Source organism: Triplophysa rosa, linkage group LG16 (assembly GCF_024868665.1).
Source record: "Triplophysa rosa linkage group LG16, Trosa_1v2, whole genome shotgun sequence".
Lineage (NCBI taxonomy): Eukaryota > Metazoa > Chordata > Actinopteri > Cypriniformes > Nemacheilidae > Triplophysa > Triplophysa rosa.
In genome coordinates this window covers 9072205-9096248 of record NC_079905.1, presented here as the reverse complement: position 1 = coordinate 9096248, position 24044 = coordinate 9072205, and the positions used below count along the sequence as shown (strand labels likewise).

The window sequence follows — 24044 nt, the reverse complement described above, 5'->3', positions numbered from 1 at the left end:
ATGGGTGCGCGCATGAGTGTCCAGATGTGATCTGGTAATCCCAATGCCCTCAAGCCAGAGAGTCACGGGTGGCGCCGACTTTTCCTCTTTGGTCTCTGCGCTTCTATGGGTCAGTCCGTGCATGCAAGAGGGCAGGTATGGCTGCCAGTAATTTTAGCGGGCTGAGAGGCATCTTCCAACATATATTTATTATAGTTTTGCCGTTTCTGCTGCTTGTCCAATTCTTGGTAAGTTTAACGGTACCACGCGCATATAACAGCAAAACAGGGGACGAGCCTGCTTTTCTCGTCATAAACATAGAGAAGAGCGGCGGATCGCTGTCTTCGGAGGACAGCGTCGGTAAAAACGAGAGGGATTTCGAAAGCCGAAGACTGGGTCGCACGCCTGAAGAAGATTCACGACTAGCGGGATACGACGACGATAACGAGTTTGACGGACCTCAGGTGAGCAGTGGCGGTTTTAGGCACGGGCGAACCGGGCAGGTGCACGGGGCGGCATTTTTTCATGACACGTGGGGGGAGGCACAAGCACTTGAAAAAGAAAAAATAATCTGCGCTGCTAAGCGGTTTTCTATTAACTATCATATAACTGTCTGTGTGGGGAATTGGCAAATTGGCGCCCCTGCTTGCTGAGAAGCGCAGAAGCTGTGTGGAAAGGGGAGGGGCCGCGCCCGCGGTGGACAGTTCACCTCTCTCAAATGGAGCGGACAAGGAGGGGGATCCACTTAGTGGGCTAAAGTCAGTCACACCTTGACTTTCTTTCAAATAACGCACATTTCATTCATAATATTAAAACACAGGCCTATTTGCACGTTTTGTTTTTTTCTGAATTGTGTGAAATGGCTAATAAAAATAGGTAATACAAAACGATTATGTGGAGGTGAATTGGTTTAGTCTTGACTTCTGATCGTGAGTGACAGTGTTGGGGGATGGGAAATCTGTTGATTGTCGAGTGCCAGACATTGTTGTCAACTTAGCGACTTTTCAAACCCCTTTAGCGACTTATTTTTCAAAAAGCGACTAGCGACAAATCTAGCTATTTTCTGAATAAGCCTTGGCGACTTAGCTAAACATTCTGCTTCACTTCTACTGCCCTGCGAGAGCGAGTTTTTGCCTCGGCAGGAAGAAGCAGCACATTCAGTTCAGACCACCCTGAAGCGTGAATGAGATACGCATGTACAAACAGCGTTTCCAAGAACTAATCACTTATTGACATTGTTTGAGCATATATGATTTAAAATGTGATAACTGTATGGACGCATAAACATGAGCACAGACGGATTTTAGCTTCTCAACGAAAGTGACTGCTGGTGTGTAGTTTTAAGTGGTCGAGTTCACTGCCAACAGAAAAATAAGTAATTAAGAACCTATTTATTGTGTATTGTTTAATACAATACTGTATACGACAGCTCAGAGAGTAGAGATGCGAAGCAGACCTGAAGCGCTTAGCTTGCCTGATACTACATGATGACGTCACTGATATGCAAATTAGCACGTGACGTCATCTGGCGACAAATTTTAGCGACTTTTCGGGCAGGCTTTAGCTACTTTCCATTGAAAATAGTTGGCAACACTAGTGCCAGATAAACACAGTGACAGCGATGGAGAGAAAAAGGTTAAAGCTGTCAGGTGCCCAATTTAGGAAAAAAAGAAAAGAAGAAGAGGAAAAAAGAGCAAAAGATAAAGGTATGCAACTACGTTCTCTCTGTATGATTACGGTAACGTTATCCATGTCATCAATGAAGGGCTAATGTTAATTGGTGGTATAACGTTAACTCTTACGTTTGTTAGCCTTCTTGCTATGATGCTTGCTAAAGTTCACTAAAGTTGATCAGGTCGTACCTGAGGTCAACCATGTCTCAGGAACGGCTCACTGGCCTTGCTATCATCAGTATCAATCACTCAATAGGGGAGCAGATTTCAAATGATGACATTATTGATGATTTTGCATCAAGGAAGGCCAGAAAGGTCAGGTTTTAGTTTTAGTTTGTGTTTTCTGTACTTGGTGCAATAGTGTAATAATTAGATTTGCTTTAGTGTGATTTGTGCTATTTAGAATATTTATTCTATATTTTTCTTAATATTTTTATATTATTGTTGTTCTCTGCTCATGTTACATCATGATTGTACATATTTTGCCACTTTTATGTTTATAGAGTATATTTATTTAAGTTCTGATAACTTGTACTGTTTTGTGCAGAATTGTGTTTTTCAAATGTTCTGTTGAAGGATTTGTGCAATTGAGAAATATAAGCTTGTCTTACACTTATATTGTTATAGTAAAACATGGCTGTTTGTGCAAAATTTTGTGTGTTTTTTTCTCGGATGGGTGGGGTGGTGCCCAGAGGGGGTCTCGCCCGGAGAGTAATTCAATGTAGAACCGCCACTGCAGGTGAGCACACCTGGAAGAGGTAGCAATCGATGTATCTCGCTGGATGATCTGTTTCTTATGTGAAACAAGGGGGAGAAAAAAACACAAATTGCCCTGGTAGTCAAATGAATTGAATTTATATTGGAATACATTACCCTGTTAATTTATAAGTCTTTCATGGATTAGTTTAGTCTGCAAAACATATGGGCGACCTGGCAGAACAAAAGGGGATCCTTCCTAATCACATTGAAAGTGTTCTAAAAAATGAAATCTCTCGCTTTCTTTCTCTCTTTTCTCTGTTTGTTTCTCTGTCCGCCCCCACCTTCCCCACAACAGTGAGTTCCTCAGTGAGTCATATCCCCTCTTCCTAGTCTAGTGTCTCCATGGTTACTAAACAGGGTTGTTCTATGTTTTGGGAGGGTCACAGCCTTGGTTTTATTCTTTTCCTCTCTGAATTCTCTTTGTTCCTTTTTGTTCGTGCATGTATAACCTCTGGTTTCCAAAAGGCACATTCTGTGACCTCCAGACATGCCACAACTTTTCTGGCCTGAAGCACGGTATAGAATCACTTTTTGTAGAGGCATGCCAGAGCTTTCTTCAGCAAACCCTTTGCAATCCTGCTAGTTTTCCATTTGTTTGTGAAATTTAGCAAATGACTGGAGTTTTTGTTTATCCACTTACAGGCTGTGTTTGGAGGACTTACGCTGCAGCCATGGGCATCAGAACAACCATCATTTGATAGTGAGCTGCAGCGTCTTGTTCAGTTTATAACCAAAACAGAGGTATACACAATAAATGCTCATCTCTTGCTTTTGTCTTTAGATGTCTTACATAGCAGTGTTTTCAGAATTGCATATTATACATAATGCAAAGTTCCAAATGAATGCTGATATACAGTACATATATGAACTCTCCAAATTATGAAGGTAAACTGCTCTATGGTCCAGAATGCTAAGGAAAATCACTCAGATGTGTTGTGCATTAACCACTGGGAACGAAAAAGTGGTTGTGTTGCCTATTCTTTCAGGTACCAGCATGTCACCAGCATGTCAATATTGAAACTTTAGTTGAAACTTACCAACTAAAAATAAATATGAGTCATTCCTTTATAAAACCAATAGTATTTTTTGTTAAACAACGCTTTCTTTGTAACCATGTTTTAAAATTGCAGAACGACCAGGCTTGTAGATAGTTTGTTTGTTTGGTAGACAGGAATAGTGAGAATTATTACATATTATCTATGAAAACAAAAGCTGAGGGTTGTCCTAGATTCTGTGTCTCTTTATTTGACATGTCATGACTTCTTATGATGCTTCCGGCTGTTCCAAATGAGTGGAATCTTTTGTCTTTTTATAGTCTAGATGGGAGGGATGCTGTGTTTTTAGACACAATGTTGCATGTAGGTTGTGAGGTTCACCGGTTTGACCCTAGCAGCAGAGGGAGATCCGGGCATTCAGGGCGTGCATCTATCAAGAACCACCGGGCGTGGTTAGACTGGCGGCATCCACGCAGTCGCTTACATGTAGGCCTCATGGGTAATGTGCAACATAGACTGGTTGACATTATGGACTCCCTGGGCCACCCCATGGTATTTACACTCCTATTTATTTATTTCTCTTATACACACCAACAAACAACGTTTTTTCATCCGCGAACCTATAATTATTGAATATTCATTTATTGAATCATTCTGAAGCTCTACTTTTATGTGTTTGAGTCTAGACACAAACTGGTTTCATAGCAACAGTGCATCACGAAAAGATGTGCTGCACTTTAGGGAATGTGTCTCTTTTTTTTTAATTCATTGACAATAGAGTATGCACGATCGCTTCCGCGTTTTGTCTCAGTCTGGTCAGTCACTTCCGGCGCACGTAGCTTCCATAGGGAACAATGACGTTTTCACTTGAGATGCACATAGGATTACGGTCAACAACGTAAGTCAAATTATCCAAACACTACATCATACATCGACAACCATAAAGTGGAAAGGCTTCAGGCTATCGGTTTCAAGCTACATCCACAAATATGATAAAAAATTCAGTAAACTTTTGCACTTACTTGGGGCTTGATCACAGAGGCACTCAACAACGCTAAGCTGTAGTGCTGTAGGTTCATTGATATTGAAAGTTTTTTAGTAAACATAGCCTTATCACTTGGTGACAAATTACCTCAGCCCTATGAGAGCAGAAGTGGCTTAGCCGGCTGAGATTTTAGCAGATGTACGTCATCATCACCCTGCGTGCATAGAGTCTATTGTATAGTTGCTAAATTGTCTGTAGTAAAAAAATTGAATTGTTTTATCGTGTGGGGAAATGATAAATTAATGCTAACATTACTATGTGTGTATGTAGGTGGATGTCCTGCGTATGGATTTGGAGAGCGCTGAGTGGCGCATGTTAGAAAGCTGGATCAAGGATGGAACTCTCAAAAGGATCAATCAGCTCATATTGACCATTCATCTGCAGTGGGCGGGGTTTGAGGTGGGTGGAGCTGAAGAGGAGGTAGTGCTTTTCTGGTACAGTGTACTGAGAGCCCTCCACATTTCAGGACTCCATCTCGTGCATTTAACACACGGCCTAGGACGCATGGTGCTGGGACACAAACTTGACAACTTGCACAGTTCATACACACTCAGCTGGATAAGGACATGAGAGCATCCCAGCAAAACTCTTAGACAGAGAAGCATGACTTTATAAAAATAATTTTAAGATCTGATTTTATTAGAAGGATGACAGAAGTGTCTTATAATCCTAAAACAGCATTGTTGAAAGACACATAACATACACATCAAAGCAGGAAAGAGTAAAATTACCTTACATAGGTGTATTACTATGTTTTTGTGCACAATCAACTGTGAGAGATGACACCATGACTACACAGACTAAAGTTTGGCTTGCTTAGTAATGCCGTCTAGGGGTTGTAAATGGTACTGCAATGATTCATCATCGCATTATGCGCACAATTAAAACCTTTACGCTACGACAAATCCTTCAAAATCCACAATATATATTATACAATATATATGTCAATTTGATAAATGAAAACTGTGATCTTTTTATACAAATGTGCAAAAAAGGGGTATGTGCAATATTTATAAATGCATTTTCTGAATATGAAATAAACCAATAAAACGAATTCTTAGTGGTTTTTTCAATAATCATTCTGGCCTCCATTCTCTTTCATTCACAACAAAAATGATAAAAGGTCAGTTATCTCACAGACATTCCTTGATATGTTGTCATTTGTTGTGGTGTTCTTCACAGAATTTCGTCATGTTTCGGATTTGTTCGGACTGGCCCGTCGTACAGGAATGTTGATTCACCCTCCCCCGTGTAAAAACTGCGAACAGATGTTTTCAAGCCGCTAGGGTGGAGTTGCGCTTTCAAGTTGCAGTTTCCACACCCGCCCCACTTTCTATAACTGAAGGACGAATCAGCCAATAGCATCTTTGGATTCACGCCATCCATCCAATGAAAAGTTAGCAAACGCGAGACCGAACTGTCGCTGCCGTACAAGGCAGCTCTTGTTACAGTTCTTGTAGACATTTTGTCGGCTCTGGAAATTATGGACGGTTTTAAACTCAGGGAATGGTACTGCTGAGGTAGTCGAAAAGCCAAACAACGTCGGCAGTCGAAACCAAGCTCATATATATTCGGGTAAGACTGAAAAGTTGTTTATATGTTTAAAATATTTAAAGAGTTGATGCTGTGTTGGCGAGTTGACAGTGTGTATGCAGCTAACGCTAATCACTTCCTGCTCTGCACGGACACCGAGTTTAGGCCTCCGTTGAGTTCTAGAAACATTTGAAACAGTCGTGACAAATAACTCAATGTAATATTATGTCTCTGTAGCTTTTACTTTTGAACTAAAAATCAGTTTAATAAGAAGAGCTTTTTCTTTGATTTGACGTTATCGTCTTACGAAGTTAAAGCTAGTGCTTTGTGAACTTGAACGTCCACTCCCTCAGTGTAGGAAGTAATGTGTGAACATTGTCTTTATGTACAAACACTCGACTATGAACACGTTATTCTTCTCGTTAGATTTATATGATATAACGTTACATTAACAAAATGATTTGCCAAAGTTTTAATTTTCCGAAGAGAAATCGTAACGTTTTTGCTGTGTTTAGTGAGGTTTGTCTGTAAAGATCTCTATTCAGCAAAGCAAGCAGCGATCAGGTTTCTTCTTTTATATTGCTGGACAACAGGTTTTAGAAACTGGGCTGTGAGTATCGCAAACTCTTTTTGTTCCAACACACTACACCAGAAATACTCACATTCGACTTAAATCTTTGGCCTGGAATGGTATACTGAAGTGAAGGGATTGTTTATCAAACAAAAAATAACTATACATTCATCGAAATACGTTTAACCATGCACAATCAAATGGTCTGCTTGAAAGGGTTGCTAGCTGGTGTTGAACTGTAGAAATTAGGCTGTAGGTTGCGCCTTGGCAGAAAAAAACACAGCAGCAGTTTTGGTTCTGCTTCTGGAACAGGCGCTGCTATGATGTGTTGTGTCGGGTATGAGTGATGGTAATGGAAAAGCAGCAGTAGTTATGAGGGACAGTCCAACTAAGTTAATGACAGAATTTGTAACATATTATGCATGTGATTTGTGCACCTGTTTTCTGTTTTAGGGAGGAGAGAGACTGCCGAGTTGCCATCATGCCTTTGGTGACGCGAAACATCGAACCGCGAAACCTTTGTCGCCAGACACTGCCGAATACAGTCAAGAGTGAACTGGAGTGTGTGACCAACATCACACTTGCCAACATCATTCGCCAGCTCGGCTCACTTAGTATGTGAATGTGTAATGGGGTGTACACTGTTGATAATCCAGTTTGTGTGTGGCTGGCTCTAACATTGGATTTAATCGCAGGCAAGTATGCGGAGGATGTGTTTGGAGAACTGTTTGTTCAGGCTAGCGCGTTTGCAGAACGGGTAAACACGCTGGGAGATAGAGTGGATAAGCTGCAGGTGAAAGTCACTCAACTGGACCCAAAAGAAGAGGAAGGTATGAGACAGATACGGTTATGCTGAAGATATTATGTGAATGGGAAGGGCCCATTGTCTTTAGAAAATCCTGTTTTGACCTCAGTTGTTGCAGGAAGATTGTTGTCTAATTCAAGTTCAATACTCAGTTTTATCACATTGCTTTAAAATTGGTTGTTGAGTAATGGTGCACCTTCTGTATTTTTCTGTTTTACTCATTTTTTGTTCCCCTCTCCCTCCCCGTTTCTTCCAATTTTCCAGTTTCTCTTCAGGCGATCACCTCCCGCAAAGCATTCCACTCTAATGTTTCCCAGGATCAGCAGCTCTTTACTAGAAGATCACTACCACAGCCTATCCAAGAGACTTATCAGACCTGCAACCAGCCACCCCCCCTCAACAACCTCAGCATTTACCGGTATGCACATCAACACACACACCAAAACTAACAACAATTCACCATCCGATAATCAAATAAAATGGTGATATAGTGGTGTTTTCCTGCAGAATATGGTTATTTTTACAGTGTAAGGTTGCTAAAGTGTGTTCTCATTTGTTTTCAGGGATGATGGCAAGGAGGCTCTCAAATTCTACACTGATCCGTCATATTTCTTTGACCTTTGGAAAGAGAAAATGCTTCAAGATACCAAGGATATTATGAAAGAGAAACGCAAGCACAAGGTGAGAGACAGTACCAGCTTAAAAATGCCCTCCACAATACTTGCGTGTCAGTGTTTGATTTAATTACTTTGTTTATTGCGAGCAGAAGAAGAAAGATGACAACCTTAACCGAAGAAACTTAAACCCCCGAAAGATCAAAACCCGTAAAGATGAATGGGAACGCCTAAAAATGGGGCAGGAGTTTGTCGTCCCCAAAAATGATGCTACAGGGTAATGAATACCCATTGCATAATTACTGTGTAACTAAAGTCATTGGTGTCTGAATGTAGTTGTTTAATATTATTGTTTGTGTGTGAATATATCTCTAACAGCTCTTCAGAAGTATTGAATGGCAGCATTTGCTCTGGTGAGGACATGGGTTATTCTGATGGGTACTTGGACCAAAGCACTGGCTCCTACAGTTATGATGCTGGCTCTCCTTTGCCACCACCGATGCAAGAAGACTTCCCACCCCCGCCACCTCCAGACATGCCGTGTGTATCCATTTTTGATCTCACAATAAGTGTATAATATCGCTGTTGTTAGGTATTTATTTTGGAGTGGAATCTCTTGCAGGTATCTTGATGGACAGTCTGGTGCTCCGCCCCAGTCGCGCAACAGTCTTTTAAGCCCCGCTCACCCTCCTCCAGCTCCACCAACGATGGCAACTTCTCCGCCAGGTCGTCCGACTGTGGCCCCTCCAATGGCACCACCTCCACCCCCGCCACCTGGTGGGATGATTCCACCTCCACCACCTCTAGGATTTGATTTAACCCCATCTCCTCCTCCTCCGTTCTTCAGCAATGCTGCTCCCATTCCACCACCACCACCCATGGAAGCCTCTATTGCAGCTCCTCCTCCACCACCCATGGCAGGTGCACCACCTCCTCCTCCACCTCCTCCTCCTCCACCAGGCCCACCTCCTCCCTCTGCAGCACCGCCTCCCTCAGGAGGGCTACCTGCCTCTGCACCCAAGGCCCAGCCTGCTCCTGCTCCTGCAGGTGATGGTCGCAGTGATCTTCTTGCAGCTATTCGTCAAGGTAAGATGAGCCTAAATGCACATACATGGCACACTTTTGTAGTTATCTTTCTGTTAGAAGAACATAGAATCATTTCAAGACATCAAGGCACGGTTTTGGAGCACGGTAGAAGCATTTGTGAGATTGGTTTATTAGCATTAGGTTTTTCGTAATCTTGTTTTTTTATAGACAACTATCACTCGTTACATGTTTTGTTTTGATTTGTCTGCTACTACTGGTCACTAGCATCACCCATGTCATTAATAACAGATAACATTTAAGTAACTTCAAAATTGCATTTATAACAGAGAACCTTCAGAATGTAGAGAACATTTTGAGAACCTTCAGAATGTACAGTACGTTGACCATATCAAAATTAAATCTTGTAGAATGTCAAATTCTTGGCTCGCTAAAGTTCTATGTATGATTGTGTTTGTTTAGGATTTAACCTTCGTAAAGTGGAGGAACAGAGAGAGCAGGAGAAGAGAGATCACGTGGGCAATGATGTCTCAGCCATCCTGTCCCGCCGCATTGCTGTGGAGTGCAGCGACTCGGAGGATGATTCATCTGAGTTTGACGATGATGAGTGGTCTGACTAAAGCTATCATCCCGCCCCTTTGTCACCTCTGTTATGACATCAAGATCATTCCCTTTTAGACCTCACACTTCTCATGTTAGCTGTTTAAACTTCAGTAAGACCAAATGCAGAGTTGCCGAGGGCCACAGATTGTCTGTGTGTGTGACTGTGTCCAGAGGGTTGAGTCAGTTCTAATCGAGAGTGTGAATTATTTAGTTGATAAGCCTTCTCTTGTTTCAGAGGGCCTGTACGTTTTGTATTATGTCTCCAAAGTAAGGTAAACTGAAACTGTGCATGCGTGCTTGTGCTTCCACATTTCTCCTGTTTATACATCAGTATCATATGTAAACAAATCATAATGTTTCACAGTATCTTTTTAAACTAATCACATAAACCTTACTTACAAGGCAAGGCAAATTGATAATTTTGCAATAAAAAAACTAAGATACTCTTGGTTCACATATACTTTCTACTCTTCTTGTTGGATAAAGTAGACTGTTGTCCTGGCAGTATTTTCCTTTTCATTGCAATTAAAGAAGCACAAACACTCCACACCAAAAGTCTTTAAATGGCTTCTGGTTGTCTTCATCGCCTTGTGCTTGTCACTGTTAACGCCACAATTTGCGGCCCTCAGGTCTGACTGAATGATGTTTGTGTTGGCAAATTGCTATTTAGTAGTATTTCTTTGTTAATCTCATTCTCCAAAGTGCCTGCTTTTTCGTAATACAAGTGCCTGTTGATTTAATGCCAAAGTTTTAGAAATTATGCAAGATTTTGAAATCAAAGAAAAGTGAGATTTTGTTTTATTTGATGTTTGTGGGTAATAATTCCAAGAATTTTCTATCAGCAGTTTATTAAAATAAAGATCTTAAGTATATGTTTGTGTTTTTTTGTCATTTGCTTTTCGTGAGCGTGCTGCATGCATAGTTGGACAGGATTTGTCATGTTTCGTACATGTTTGAGCTTGAATGTGTAAGGGCTTTTAGAGTAAAGTTGCATGCCAATAAAGATGTTAAGGTCGAGGTAAAGAGTGAACGGTAAAGAATTACTTAATTTCCATGTCACCCCCAAGATCTGATGTTGGCCTAATTTGCTCCAAAAATATAGGTATGAGTATATAGTTATGTATTCTTTCATCAGTTTAAGTTCTAATAACATTTCTTATTGTAGGGTGCAATGTTATACAGATAATTAGCTGATGCACAATATAAATAAAGATATAGAATAGTTCACCCAAAAATTTAAATACTTAAATCATTTACACACCTTCATGTCATTCCAAATGCATATGACTTCTACAAAACACAAAAGAAGATATGTTGAAGAATGTTGATAACCAAACAACATTGGTCCCCATTGACTTCCATTGTATGAACACAAAACCACTGAGACATTTCTCTAAATAACTTTTGTGTTTTACAGAAAAGTCAGACACGTTTTAAATGACACAAGGGTAAATAAATGATGAGAGAATATTTTTGAGTGACTGTCCCTTTAAGTTGATTCAACGCTACCACAATATCCTCCAGTTGTAGATATTTTTGGCCCATGTATATAACTATTTAACTTCAATATGAATTAAGTCTAAGTCTAATTTGTTTTATTAAAAATTTTGTTAAAGACGATAGAAAATTTACAAACGTTACAATTTTATTCATTATAAACATCTTCCATAAAACTCATCTCAACATGAATACATCCACTCATACATTTGTACATTTTGTGCAACATTGATACATGATATGTGCAAACAAGACAACTATGACGTATAAAAAAACATAATTTTGTCAGAACAATAAATGGAAGATAATTTGATCATTAAATAAGTACAAGCAAAACCGAAAACATTTCATCAAGTCCAGTTGCTGTAAAGTGCAAATGATTTTAATTCCATCAGTAAACTCTGAATTTCAGAGGACATAAAGTCATGAGGCACAAATTGAGACGGTTAGAGCAAAGAGGGGATTCTGCTTTCCCCCTTTAGTTGGCAAGTACCTAAAAGGATCTGTAAAATGAAAGAGTCCGGAAAGTGGCAGTCTCCGTTGTTCTCAGTGTAAAAATGCATTGCAGTTTAAATAAACCCGTTTTTTTAAAAGAATACAATGATGAAGAGATCAAGAACCCCTGTCAGATAAGAGGTATGGCAACTGGCACAGTGATTAATCTGTGTGTTTGACAGACAACAAATATAAAAAATGTATGACAATGCAAATATGGCACCATGGCATCTCCCAAATGGTTCTGATATGGTCTTCATTGAGCTTAAAGAAGACTCGCTCAGACATCACTGGGTGTGTGTGTGTTTTTGTTAGGTGTGTTGGGTAGGCAGCAGCAGCAGCAGCAGCAGGCCTGTCGCAGCACTCTCTGTATGTGTTTGTTTCTGTAGGCATAGATCAGAGGGTTAAGCATAGAGTTCCCTGTCACTGGAACCAGAGTGGCATATGTGTAAAGAACTGGGGAGGACCCGTCGCCGAGAAGACCGTAAAGAGCAAAGGGCATCCAGCAGCTGGCAAATGTTGCCAGAATTAGAGCGAGGGTGTGCACCCGACGACGCGTATGTGTGCGTGCGGATGGTAGCGTGTGTCTCTGAAGGGCGATTTGGTGTGAATGACGAAGGACGACTCGGCAGATTCGAGTGTTCAGCTGCAGCATCAGAGCCAGGGTTAGCAGAAAGCCACCGCAGAGAGTCGCCAGGTGCACCCGGGTCAAAGGGCGGAGCACGCTGCAAGACTGTCCATCCTTCAAGCAATTCCATCCCAGGGCGGGTAGCGCACCCTGAAGACCAGCAAGAGTCCAGCCGACAGCCAGTGCACATCGTGTTTGTGTGTGTGCACGCCTTGATCCATAAGTCAGAGCTCGATGTAGAGACAGGAAGCGGTCCAACGTAATGCCCAGCAGAGAGAACACAGACGCGCTGAGCGCACTCACCAACAGACCCACGCTGCCCAGCTCCAACGCTTCTGAGTACACACACCGGCGAGACAGGAAGTGCAATAGGAGCCCCACCCCTGCTAGGAAGTCCGCCCAGGCCAAGCTGCCAATTAGCAAGAACATTGGAGCACGTAGAGATGATGAAGAGAAGATGGTGGCCACAACGATGGCATTTTCACAGCAGATCAGGGCACCTGAGATGCACAGGACTACATCCCATGGTGTCATTACTGTGGCCTCCAGTGGTTTAGGAGTCATATGGGAAGGGGGGAGTTCCAACAGTTGGTCCATTGCTAGGATTACTTCTAAGCCCACCTCAGAGTTGTTCAGAGCCATTTCTGTGGGATAGGAAAAATTATTATGCTATACAATGCAGACATATTCTGTTCACTACTAGCTGACTTGACAATGATACACAGAGTAAGATTAAATAACACTTGATCAGCACTTCAACATCTTATTCAACCTGACATCTATGCTCTGCCCGTTACAAATGCTCTTGGCAAAGATGCTGGAAAGCCCACAAGCCAATAAAAGCGTGATGATATTCATATATTGCATTTAAATCATGTGTAAATGACTTGTTGTTGCTCATATTAATGAGAAATAAAATCGAAATAATAATAACTGATTATAACTATTTATAGCATTTTAGGGTTGCCAGGTCTGACATGTGAACTCGCTGCGGACTCTTCGCGCGCTTTACGTAAGAGCTCGGAGTCTGCGCAGAACATTTCGCGACACTCTTCATTTGAACCTAAATTTATATAAGATAAAAATAACATTAGCTAGGCACAGGTTTTAGTCTACACTACCACAAAGTCTCTCGATCAGCTCAAGACTAACGATCGTTGATCTTTATACAGTTCAGTTATTCAGTATTGTATGATCTCTTAGTTGCAGGTAATATCAAAAATCTGCAGATGAAGATACAAAAAGGAAACTTACAGAAGCAGTATATGATTGTAGAGAGAAAATTCTTCAAGGGACCATCCAACCGAAGTCCTCTTTGAGTGCTCGCTTAAATCTGAGCTCGATTTGCCAATGAATAACAATTACAGTCTCGCGAAGGTACGTTCAATTCCTCCAAGAAAAATAATAAAAATATGCTCTAATAGTAAAAACAATAATAATTTGTCGTCTTGCAAAGCGAAGTTCCTTCGCGGCTCCGCTGTATTCTGTTGGTCGTCCTCGCGATCGCTTCAGTATAACACTCAGCTCTGGTGGGCTGCGAGCTGTACCTTCAATGATTCCCCTATGACGTCAGTTACGATGATGAGGGGCGATTCTGCCCTGGCCAACCAATCGGGAGACTCACAGGAACACCATCCACTGTCGTAATTTCATTCACAAAAATACCGCATTCTTTCACCCCGCCCACTGCGACGGCGGGAGAGAGGACAAAGTAAAATCAATCGGCCTTGTTAAAGGCAGCCTTTGCGTGGACCAAACTTCGACTTACATTACGTTTGGTCACTCTGGTTGAATAAATCACTGATTAATAATGATTTTTGCAGGCCTAAACCATCCTTATGATACAAATGCAAGCCAATTTTTTGTGTGTGCACGTTGCTGTGCGTATGAGTGCGATTGAAAGGCAAAGTGAGAGTGAGTCACTGCTGTCCATGGTGCTGAAAACGCGCGCTAATGAGACTTGCTTCGTTGATGGTGACGTCAGTTCTGCCGCACTGATGGGTACGTGGCACAACTGTACGATTATTACTCCCCCCTCCACCATAATGTCCCCAATGCGTTTATCTGTAACCTTGCATATGTGTCATTCTCGCGCCATACAATTCGTGCGCGCACCTCTGCCTAATTTGCAACTTGTTGAAATATTATAATTGAAACGGTTAATGATAGAGGTTATAAGAATGACACCATTTCCCGCAGATGATCGCGCTTCCCAGCAGAGACTCCGCGTAGGCGTCGCAGTGCTAGCGTGGTTCTGCATTTTAATGAAGCAGGTGGGCGAGCCACATGCACACTAGATAGGGGAACTCTCCTGTTCTCTATAAAAGGACATGCGCTTCCGGTGGTCACCAGCTGGGGGAAATGTATAACGAATATCCATTATCTTGGACAGGTCGAGTACGTGTTTGTGGAGTGTTTACGGTAATTGACACTGAATCATTTATTGACAAGTTATTATTAATAAAATATTTCAGGACGTACTATTATTGACTGTCTTTTCATTGTTGCAATGTTTATTTAACCAATACCTCCTTAAATCTTAGATCCTTCCTTGATATATTTCCTAGAATAGGTTTGTTTTCATTGTTTAAGTTTTACGAGGGTTTGGATCAAATTAAAAGGAAATTATTTCACGACGAAGATTAGCCTATAGAAGTTAATTTATTAAGGTTTAATGTCTATTAATACGAGTGTGTGAATCGGTTGAAAAAAAGGACAGACGACTTTTAACATTCCGGTCGTATCTCCACGTGCTTCTTTTTGAAGGGAAGTCTGTGTGCGTGTTTTGGGGGGCGGAGGGGAGGGGGTGCTGAGTGGTACTGCGGAATTTCTCCTCGTTACCTAATATCGCAAGCTCTACAGAGCGCATGCGCGCCTTTACCTCTCTGCACCTCATAATCCACGGAGAACGCCCACTCTTTACTCACGCTGTTTGGCATTACCTATTGATCTTTGCTTATCGTGACACGTTAAGAACAATGTAAGCAGTGACTTTGTGTGGCTAAGTAGGTTTTGAATGATTGGTGGGTAGGCACTAAATTGTCATTGCATAATCAAATTTGACCTGATTTCATATGGATTTGCAAGACTCCCAGATATGAGAAATTACATGATAATGATAGTGGTGACTACCCTTCCTCCTACAGAAGTATTTCCTAGAGCACCCACACATTACACATTCCTTACATCATCACCTCATCCGACTAGTTTTTATCTATAGTGACTTTTTAGTTAAAAGTTTAATGTTTAAAAAGTCAAAAGTTTAAGTGTATTGTTAAAAAGATGGAATTTTAAAGATGAAGTATCTTGGGTGACATTGAGGATGCAGAAGGCTAAGGGGATAAAGGAGAATGTGTTACATAACTGCTTCTCCACACAGTCATTTCTGGGCATCCACACAGCATTGTGTCCCCACAATGCCCTAGGTTTTATCCCAAAACTGACAGGGTGCAAGAGACAATCCAAAAGGAGTCAAAAAAACAAAGATGAACCAGATGCGTATAACTATTAAGTTCAGTTGCCATGTCAACAGACTTTTTACTGCATGTTATGACCTGGAGACTGTCAATCATGATGCGAATATTTGTACATGTGTTGAAAGCAAGGTGTTTCAAACTTTTGACGTCTGGACGTGAAAAGGCAAAACATCTACAGTGGTGTAGATGTCAAGACATGGTCATTTGCCATTTGGTTGCCAGGTTACCTGTCTCATGTTACACACCTTCCAGTCTCAAAGAATCAGAGAGCATGACGTCAACACGCACACATAAGCACATGTTCCTCACAGGTCATGATGCCCTTTTGTCTGGAGGACACAGCTTAGACATTTGGGACTGCAAAGACTTAGCATTGAGGACTTAGCTTGACAGGTTTATGATTGCTGCTTTTTACGTTTTTAGTTAAGACTTTCAGAGGTGAATTTGATTTGTGTGTCAAATTGTAGCAGTGACATCAAATGTTCCATTTAAAGTGTAACATTGCACTTATATTAAGACATAAAGCATTAACAGGTTAAATTTAGGAACTTTGTGAATTGTGCTCACAGTGTGTGTTGGTTATAGGTGGGTTTTTGTCAGTTGTTGAGAATGAGGTGTGCGTGGGCTGCACTTTGTGGGATTGTGCTAATCACTGAAGTTATTCTAATCAATTCACAAGCCTCAGGTAAGTGTCAGTTTGACAATGCATTTGTTCATATGTATTCAAGTCTTTAACCAAGTTTTTGTTTCCATTTATTTATGTACTCAGTGCATCCTTCAACCCTTGTTTTGAAGAAGAAATTCCTTTGATATTTTGGTTTTGTCCTGATATTGCTAAGCGATTAACTTCTCAATTAACTTTTCTGTGCTTCGGATTTAGTTCATAAGGAAAACAGGTCACAAGAATATAACATTTTAAAACTTTAAAACAAATTATATCGCTATGCAGTCTTATCTGTGGAGTTTGAAAAATAGAGGACTTACAATTTGTAAATACATTTGATTTTTGGTTTTATTTGAATTACATTGAATTGATTTTTGAAAGAGTACAGTATAAACTAGAGGAGGAGGTTTTTTTGGTAAAGTCTGTTTGATTCCTTGACATTTGATAGGAAGTTCTACTTTAACTGACTCCTGAATTTATTAATAGATGATTCTATGCAAATTGCCTATATAATTTATAACATTTCTTTTTCCTTCATTTTTTATTCATTTTCGATTAATAACATCTCTACATTTTTTCTTGGGTAAATGGGACATGGGTTTACTTCTTGTTTGTTGGATTGACAGATGATTCAGCCATTGCAGACTGTTCCCAGTTCGACTCATGTGATAGCTGCATCAGCGGAGACCCAGCCCTCAATCTAACACGATGTGTCTGGCAAAGCTGTAATAACGGTAAACGAACACGTACCTTATGAGTTTAAATGTATTATCTTGTACTGTATCTTTTTTGTTTATTCACACACACACACGCACACATACAGAGGATACCTCTGATAGACATGTGATCCTGGCCTCAGAGAGTGATCTCAGGAACAACCTAGTGAATAATTCAAACGTAGGCACACGCACAGTTACAGCTGCCGTCCAAACAGATATCAGTCCTTGTAAATAATTCAACACCATTATCTACCGTCCTGAAAATATGTATGTGGAAGACAGAGCGAGAGAGCAAGCGAGAGAGAGTGGTGTCTAAACAAAATACATCTTTCAGTCTACTCTGTTGCCAAGGCAACCAACCCTCTGTCCCTCTGTTTCTCTATCTTAGCTCCATTCATCTAAACTAATTCAAGGTTTATATGCATACAGTCTCTATTGCCACCACACATACAGGATTGCACAAGGTACCACGACTGCAATTGTGTCTCTCTTTGAATTCCAGGAAACGACACGAGATGCATGTCTGATACTGGATATTTTGGAGACTGCGCTGTCTTCAATGAGACCGGCATGTGTCAAAGTGAGCAAAACAAAGTTAAAGACACATCACATGACAGATCTGTGTGAATTTACATATGCATGTGTGTGTTCATTTATTATCTGTATTGTTGTTTGTTTTAGCAGACTCTGATGATGGTAGCAAAAGTAAGAATTTATTTTCACCATAGAAATGCACCCATATGATTTTTAGGTGTATCAATTATTTGTAAAGGCTCATTTACATTTTGTTTCATAACACTCATAAAATCGCAGACAACACAACTGCTGGATCAACCCCTGAGTTCTCTCAAGCATCATTTGACCTGTCCAGCTTTATCGGGGGGATCATCCTGGTGTTGGTGTTGCAAGCGGGGGCTTTTTTTGCCATGCGATTCCTCAAAACCAAAGACAGCACATATGAAACTATGTAAGTAATATTCAAACAAGAGAACATTTATCAAGCCTACTGTATGCCAGCGGATGTGTTTATGAGTTTTTCCTTTAATTTTTTATTTATTGCATAGAACCTGATTAATAGAGAAATTAACTGTAATGCCAAAAAAACAGAACATGAACATGGACACATTCTGATGACTATTTTTTCTTCTTTTACAGTGACCAAACACAGTGAGAAATTGAAAAATCACAGAACAAACAAGAACTAGAGGAGTATCAATTTTGCATTATAAGGGGGTGCAATGTTTTATTTCTTTGCTGGCCTATGGATAAATTAGAAATAAATTACATTCCCTCATTTCCTGAATAACAAAATATATATTTGTTTGTGTACATTATGGACAATAAAAGAAAAGGCAATGACATAGAAAAATTATGACAAGACAAATTTGAGTGTGTGTTTATGGTTTTATATTTCCTTGTGTTCTCATCTGTCTTAGATTATTTACCTCAATCTTTAATGTGTCTGTTAATTAATTTAATTATTTTATCGTTTTATTTCATAATTTAAATAATAGCATGTGCTTTTATTTATGAGATTTTATTTTATGTTTATTAGATTACCTGGACGTATGTAGCATTGAGTTTGTTTGTCCCTTTTCTGTTTATAAACAACAAAGTGATCAACTCTGGGATACGTTTCCTTTAAATGTGTATATGCATCTTTAAACCTGCAGGTGTCAGCAGAGTTTAGTTTCCTACTAAAAGTTTAATGTACTATTGATGTACTGATGTACTATTATGAAGAACTTGTAATTTATTCAAGTACTATTAAAACGGAATAAATCCTACTTCAATGTAGTTTTTTCTCAAGAAAGAAAAAGAATAGAGTGAATGTGACCAGGTGGTAAATATTTCAGAAAAGGGATTAAGGCTACAGTATACAGAGATGTTCAGGTGGGTTCAAGCCCAAGCACAAGCTGGGCCACTCAAGGACATTGACAGAGTTGTCCTTAAGCCACTCTTGCATTGTTTTAGCTTGTTAATTAGCTAGTGTGCTTAGGATCATTGTCATGTTGGAGAATGAACCTTCTGCCCTGTCCGAGGTTCTGAATGTTCTGGGCTAGGTTTTCATAATCATTATCTCTGTATTTTGTGTCGTTGAGCTTTTCTTCTACTCTGACAAATGCCCCAGTCCCTGCAGCTGAAAAACACCCCCACATCATGATGCTGTTTCCACCACACTTTGTTGAGACGGTTTTGTACAGGTGGTTTTTTCCAGACATGATGCATGAAACTGAGATTCATCAGACCAGAGAATCTAGTTTCTGACAGTTTGAAAGGTACGTTTTTGCATATTTCAAGTTTTCATGTGTCTTAACTGAGTAAAGGCTTGAGTCTGGCCACTCTGCAATAAAGCCCAGATTGGTGGAGTGTTGCAGTGATGTTTGTCCTTCTGTAAGTTTCTCCCATCTCCATATATGATCATGGAGCTCAACCAGAGTGATCATCAGCTTCTTGGTCACCGCTCTAACCAAGACCCTTCTCCATCGATGGCTCAGTTTGGACAGGAGGTCAGCTCAAGTAAGAGATCTGGTGGTTCCAAACCTCATTCATTAAGGATTAATGGAGGCTACATGCTTCTGTGAACCTTCAATACATCAGATTTTTTTTCAGAAGTCTTCCCCAGATCTGTGTCTTGATACAGTCCTGTCTCAAAGCTCTACTGGCAGTTCTTTTGACCTCATGTCTTGGTTTTTAATTTGATATGCATTTTCAGCTGTTGCATCTTTCATTGAGAGGTATGTGCTCCAAATCATACTTATTCAATTGAATTTGCCACAGGTTAACTCCACTCGAAGTGTAGAAACATCAACAAGCAAAACTAATGCTTCTGAGCTAAATTTCAAGTGTCCCAGAAAAGGGTATGAATACTTATGCAATGTATATATTTCAGTTTTAAATTTTTTATACATTTGCAAAGTTGTCACAAATCTTTTTTTTTGTTTTGTCATTATTGTGCATGGAGTGTAGATTAATGTATTTTTTTATTTAAAGTAGTTTAAGATAAGGCAGCAACATAACAAAATGTGAATAAAATGAAGGGGGATGAATACTTTTGCAAGGCACTGTAACTATTAGTTGACTCTGACTACTGTTCTTTTCCAGTGATCCCTAACCTTGAAAACAGAATGGCTGCAACAGCAGAAATACAAAATAGCTTTTGAATTAGCGTTTAATTAAACTTTTGCTGCACTCCTTTTTTAGAATGTTTTCCAAAATCTTCAACTTATCCATACATGACAGTTGAAGTTGACCTTGAAGTTTGAAGGTTTGTCTATGTTTTTCACAAACAAAATGCTTCTCTCATTCTGTTCGGATCCACTAACACACACATATTTTATATAGTACACCCCTCCTCAGATAAACCCACCTTATCTTTTTGCAATTGTGGTGGCATTTTATTTTAGAGGTTAAGAGTTTAAAAAAAGGGAATCATACAATCACGTACAAATAACCTTGATTATTTCAACATTTTCTCTTTGATTATAAACGGTATTTCTTTATGATTAAAACTAACATTCTCTACTCAGGTCATTGTTGACCTGTTAATCTGATCTCTAACAAGTTCCTCTATTACAAATATAGCAGAAAAAGATGTACCAACACTCATGCATGGAATTTGGAAATAAATAACAATGATGGTTCTAATGTTTGTGTCTAGGATAACAATCACGAGTTGCTGAAAATCACATGACTAACATTATGCTGAAATTTGAAATAATCAAATATTTGCTCTAACCAAGGATGGGGAAGCTATGATAAACCAATCATATTAAAGAATGATGTCTTATGTTCTATCATATCATACATATACTGATGTTATAAAATCTGTTGTATTCTCTGAATTGGAAGGGGAGTCTTGAGACTCTGCCCTCCCGGCCGGAAGGCATCTTCTGGAGTCTGTCTGTTATTTGTTGCGCAGCAGGTTAGTGTAGGGCACTGAAGATCTTATTATTTTTAAAATATTTAAGTGATAGTGTTCTTGAAAAGGGGGTAAGACGTTGTCCAACTCAGCAGAAGACTAAAACTCTGTCCACGTCGAGTGGTGACTTCTAGGAGGTCACCCGTGAGGTGTTGAGTGGTTACCTCAGGTGAGGTCACTCCGCTAGGTAAGGTCACCTGGAAAATTTCTCTAACACATTTCAGCTGTCTCTTTGCTGTCCAGATTTAGGATTTTCTTACTTTTTTAAAAGCTGGGGGTGTAAAACCAGTTGTTGATTTCATTTTATAGATTTTCTGCAGGAAAGTGCTAAATAGAATAAATACAACAATGTGTAATTGTTGTAAAAGGAGTAACAGAAATGGAAAATCTGTAAATTGATTCATTAGTAAAATTTGTAATATTGGTATATATTATAATTTGTAAGTCTGTGGTTCTGAGAAAGTCACAACTGAACAGTTTCACCAACACGGAATCACTCTTGTCTAGTTCCATTGTACAGTACATCATCTTACTCAGATAGTACTGAAGGACGCAGAGAAAATTAAAAAAGAAATAGTTTCAATCTACACATGATTTCTTTTTTATAATTCTATTTTTATTTTAAACACGGAGTTCATTTGAATTAACATTAATCATGTTCAACCCAGTTTCACAGGCTGGTCAAGCATCGCTGGGCATTTCTTTAAGACTTCACATGCCTCTTATAACTTCAAACAATCCACATCATTAGACAGAACAAACATAGCCTCCTTCAGGGTTGAATGTCATCAGGACCTAACAGGAATGCAAACCTCAACCAGCTGCAAGGTACTGAATCAAACCAGGGTGATATAACTTTCACACACAAAAGAGCATATCTTCTGTAAATATTCACACCTAACATAAATCAACTAAGCGCTTTAAGTTATCCAAAAGAATGTATTCTGCATGTGGAGTGTTATTGCCCTATAGGCATAATTTATTGAAGCCCAAGGCCTTTTTGCCCTGTATTAATTTATGATTTAGAGATTCTGTGGGAACTGTCAACTTGTAACCAATCCAAGTATTTTTGAAGGCCAGTTGTGCCTGTGCCACAGTAAAAAGCAGATAAGGAAATATAATGGTGGCTGGCAAGCTAAAGAAGTTGAGAAACTCCCAAAATGGGAGTGCTGGTTGAGAAACCGCCAAAGAAAAGTGTAAAGTGTATAGATAACATGTGAGATCATTGAAATGGAAGCACAGAAAAGAATGCTTAGATGTCCAGCAGACTCAGTTTAGTTGTTGGCTGGCGGGCAGATGGCACTGGGGACGGGTGGGACATGACCCCCTCAGATTACGATCAGTCCCCCTCACTCTCCCTACGAAAGTCGACAAAAATCGGTAAATCTGAGGAATAATCCGGGTTTCCGCTATGTACATTAGCCTCTTAATTATTTTGCCGTCGCAGCTTCAGAATCGGGTCAGGGCTGACGCTCAATATAATAATCTACCGGTCACCATTACTTTGTTCCCACATTCTCAATACACGCTGTTCTGTTGTCAATAAACAGGATTTTAAGGATTTAAGGATAGAACGAATGTATTTTGGCCATCCCGAGATTCATTGCGTGCCTGTAATGGCTTGAAATTTTTTAATAATCATTCAAAACTTAAATAAAAGTATGTAATTCACAAAAACGGTCCATTTCAGTGTTTTAATATTATATATGAAGTTGTTCATTAACATTATTGGTGCATTATTGTGTTTTAAATTTCTATGGTTGGTTAATTTAATATAATGTTGGGCTGTTTTAATCTACATAAACGTGTCATATTCTCTCAAATAAAATATATTTTTTCTGGCTCCGTATTTGTTTAAAAAAGTCAGAAACGTCACTGCTGTGTCCTGCTGCTGTCGCCACGCAACAGGAGCAGCATGTGACGCAATTAGGAAATGCTCCGCGAGGCTAGTTCGTAACATTTCAGTTCGGTTCTTGAACTTTTGAGGCTGTGTGCTTTGAAGACAAAGTCCTAGTTTTTAAATCTGCGACCTTATAAGGTTGCAGCCCCCAAATTGGGACACAGATTAGCTGTGTCCCAATTCAGGGGCTGCAACCTTTAAAGCGGCAGTCCGTAGGATTGGCCTCTTTGTCGCCATCTCAGTTTGTAATTGCTACTGCAGGTGATGTGCGGAGATATTTCTTTGCGTGAGTTGTGATTCGGCACTGCTCAACTGCGCGGATGAGTCTGATGTTTTGAGTCGTGGCCTGTGACAGTGCAGCGGTGAGAATCTTCACTGTATATCAGTAGTTGCGCATAATAAACGCAGATAACATGGCAGATGATATAACACGAAACAAATAAGAACATAAACAGACACAAATAGCGCAAATGGAAGCTGTGTTGAAGTGTTTTGATATTATTTCGGGTGCTGGGTCATTTTGTTATTTCTCATGGAACCTCCCGTAACGCGAACCGGACAGAAGATCCCCGAACGCGGGTCTCAAATGCTGACAGGCACGGTCATAAATCATTGTACATCATGCTATATACTATATGCAAAGCCTTGCCATCATATCCGGGATATAAGTCCGTAAATTTGAGTAAAATCACAGGCTTCACTTGTCCGTGCTGTTTCTTTGTAAACCGTCTTCAGTTCGTTCTTTCTTGTTTTTTTACAAATGATGAATCCCCAGATGTCAACACTGCTTGGCGTTTAAAAGTAAAAGTACTAAACGCCGCCATAAATAATACTAAACGTTGTATGAAATCCTACCCAGCAGTTGTGAGTACACGTTTCAAATCGCCTGTCACTCGCAGCATCCACGCGCTGGCTAGCAGCCGGATCCTCTTCGTTCTGTGTACGAATGTGACGAAATGACGCACAGACGAAAGACACCATATAAGGATCTCCGGAAAAGTCGACCCGACAGGGCAAATTACAAACCATTATTACAAGCTTTTCGTGGTGAATCCAGCAAGGGTAGTGACACAGTTTCAAACACCGTTCTTTCATGTACTTGCTCAACAAATTGGTTTTAGC

General features: G+C 40.0%; 4 protein-coding genes across 8 annotated transcripts; 3 read left to right on the top strand and 1 right to left on the bottom strand.

Moving 5' to 3' along the window:
• LOC130567241 (probable methyltransferase-like protein 24) lies at positions 1 to 5746 on the top strand. 2 transcript variants are annotated; one of them, XM_057355209.1, is made up of 6 exons: positions 1 to 443; positions 3054 to 3152; positions 3297 to 3397; positions 3727 to 3958; positions 4722 to 4850; positions 5634 to 5746. In XM_057355209.1, the coding sequence occupies exons 1-6, from the start codon at positions 138 to 140 to the stop codon at positions 5685 to 5687; spliced, it is 921 nt and encodes a 306-aa protein (XP_057211192.1). In that variant the 5' UTR covers positions 1 to 137; the 3' UTR covers positions 5688 to 5746. The 2 variants fall into 2 exon arrangements, with proteins under 2 accessions (XP_057211192.1, XP_057211191.1); XM_057355208.1 differs by lacking the exon at positions 5634 to 5746 and having other exon boundaries at positions 4722 to 5471.
• Positions 5747 to 5898: 152 nt separating this feature from the next.
• wasf2 (WASP family member 2) lies at positions 5899 to 10493 on the top strand. Its single transcript, XM_057355207.1, has 9 exons — positions 5899 to 6026; positions 7009 to 7169; positions 7251 to 7385; positions 7625 to 7778; positions 7924 to 8041; positions 8127 to 8251; positions 8353 to 8514; positions 8597 to 9060; positions 9481 to 10493. Exons 2-9 carry the CDS (start codon positions 7037 to 7039, stop codon positions 9636 to 9638), a joined length of 1449 nt encoding a protein of 482 aa, XP_057211190.1. The 5' UTR covers positions 5899 to 6026; positions 7009 to 7036; the 3' UTR covers positions 9639 to 10493.
• Positions 10494 to 11248: 755 nt separating this feature from the next.
• gpr3 (G protein-coupled receptor 3) lies at positions 11249 to 13757 on the bottom strand. Its single transcript, XM_057355008.1, has 2 exons — positions 13496 to 13757; positions 11249 to 12885 (listed from the first exon to the last, which is right to left on the bottom strand). The coding sequence occupies exon 2, from the start codon at positions 12881 to 12883 to the stop codon at positions 11894 to 11896; it is 990 nt and encodes a 329-aa protein (XP_057210991.1). The 5' UTR covers positions 12884 to 12885; positions 13496 to 13757; the 3' UTR covers positions 11249 to 11893.
• Positions 13758 to 14501: 744 nt separating this feature from the next.
• On the top strand, positions 14502 to 18830 carry cd164l2 (CD164 sialomucin-like 2). Of its 4 annotated transcripts, none has more exons than XM_057355369.1 (7): positions 14502 to 14662; positions 16303 to 16402; positions 17008 to 17115; positions 17603 to 17680; positions 17785 to 17805; positions 17914 to 18067; positions 18256 to 18830. In XM_057355369.1, exons 1-7 carry the CDS (start codon positions 14603 to 14605, stop codon positions 18269 to 18271), a joined length of 537 nt encoding a protein of 178 aa, XP_057211352.1. In that variant the 5' UTR covers positions 14502 to 14602; the 3' UTR covers positions 18272 to 18830. The 4 variants fall into 4 exon arrangements, with proteins under 4 accessions (XP_057211352.1, XP_057211351.1, XP_057211354.1 ...); XM_057355368.1 differs by having other exon boundaries at positions 17782 to 17805; XM_057355371.1 differs by lacking the exon at positions 14502 to 14662 and adding an exon at positions 16037 to 16110 and having other exon boundaries at positions 17782 to 17805.
• Positions 18831 to 24044: the final 5214 nt, after the last annotated feature.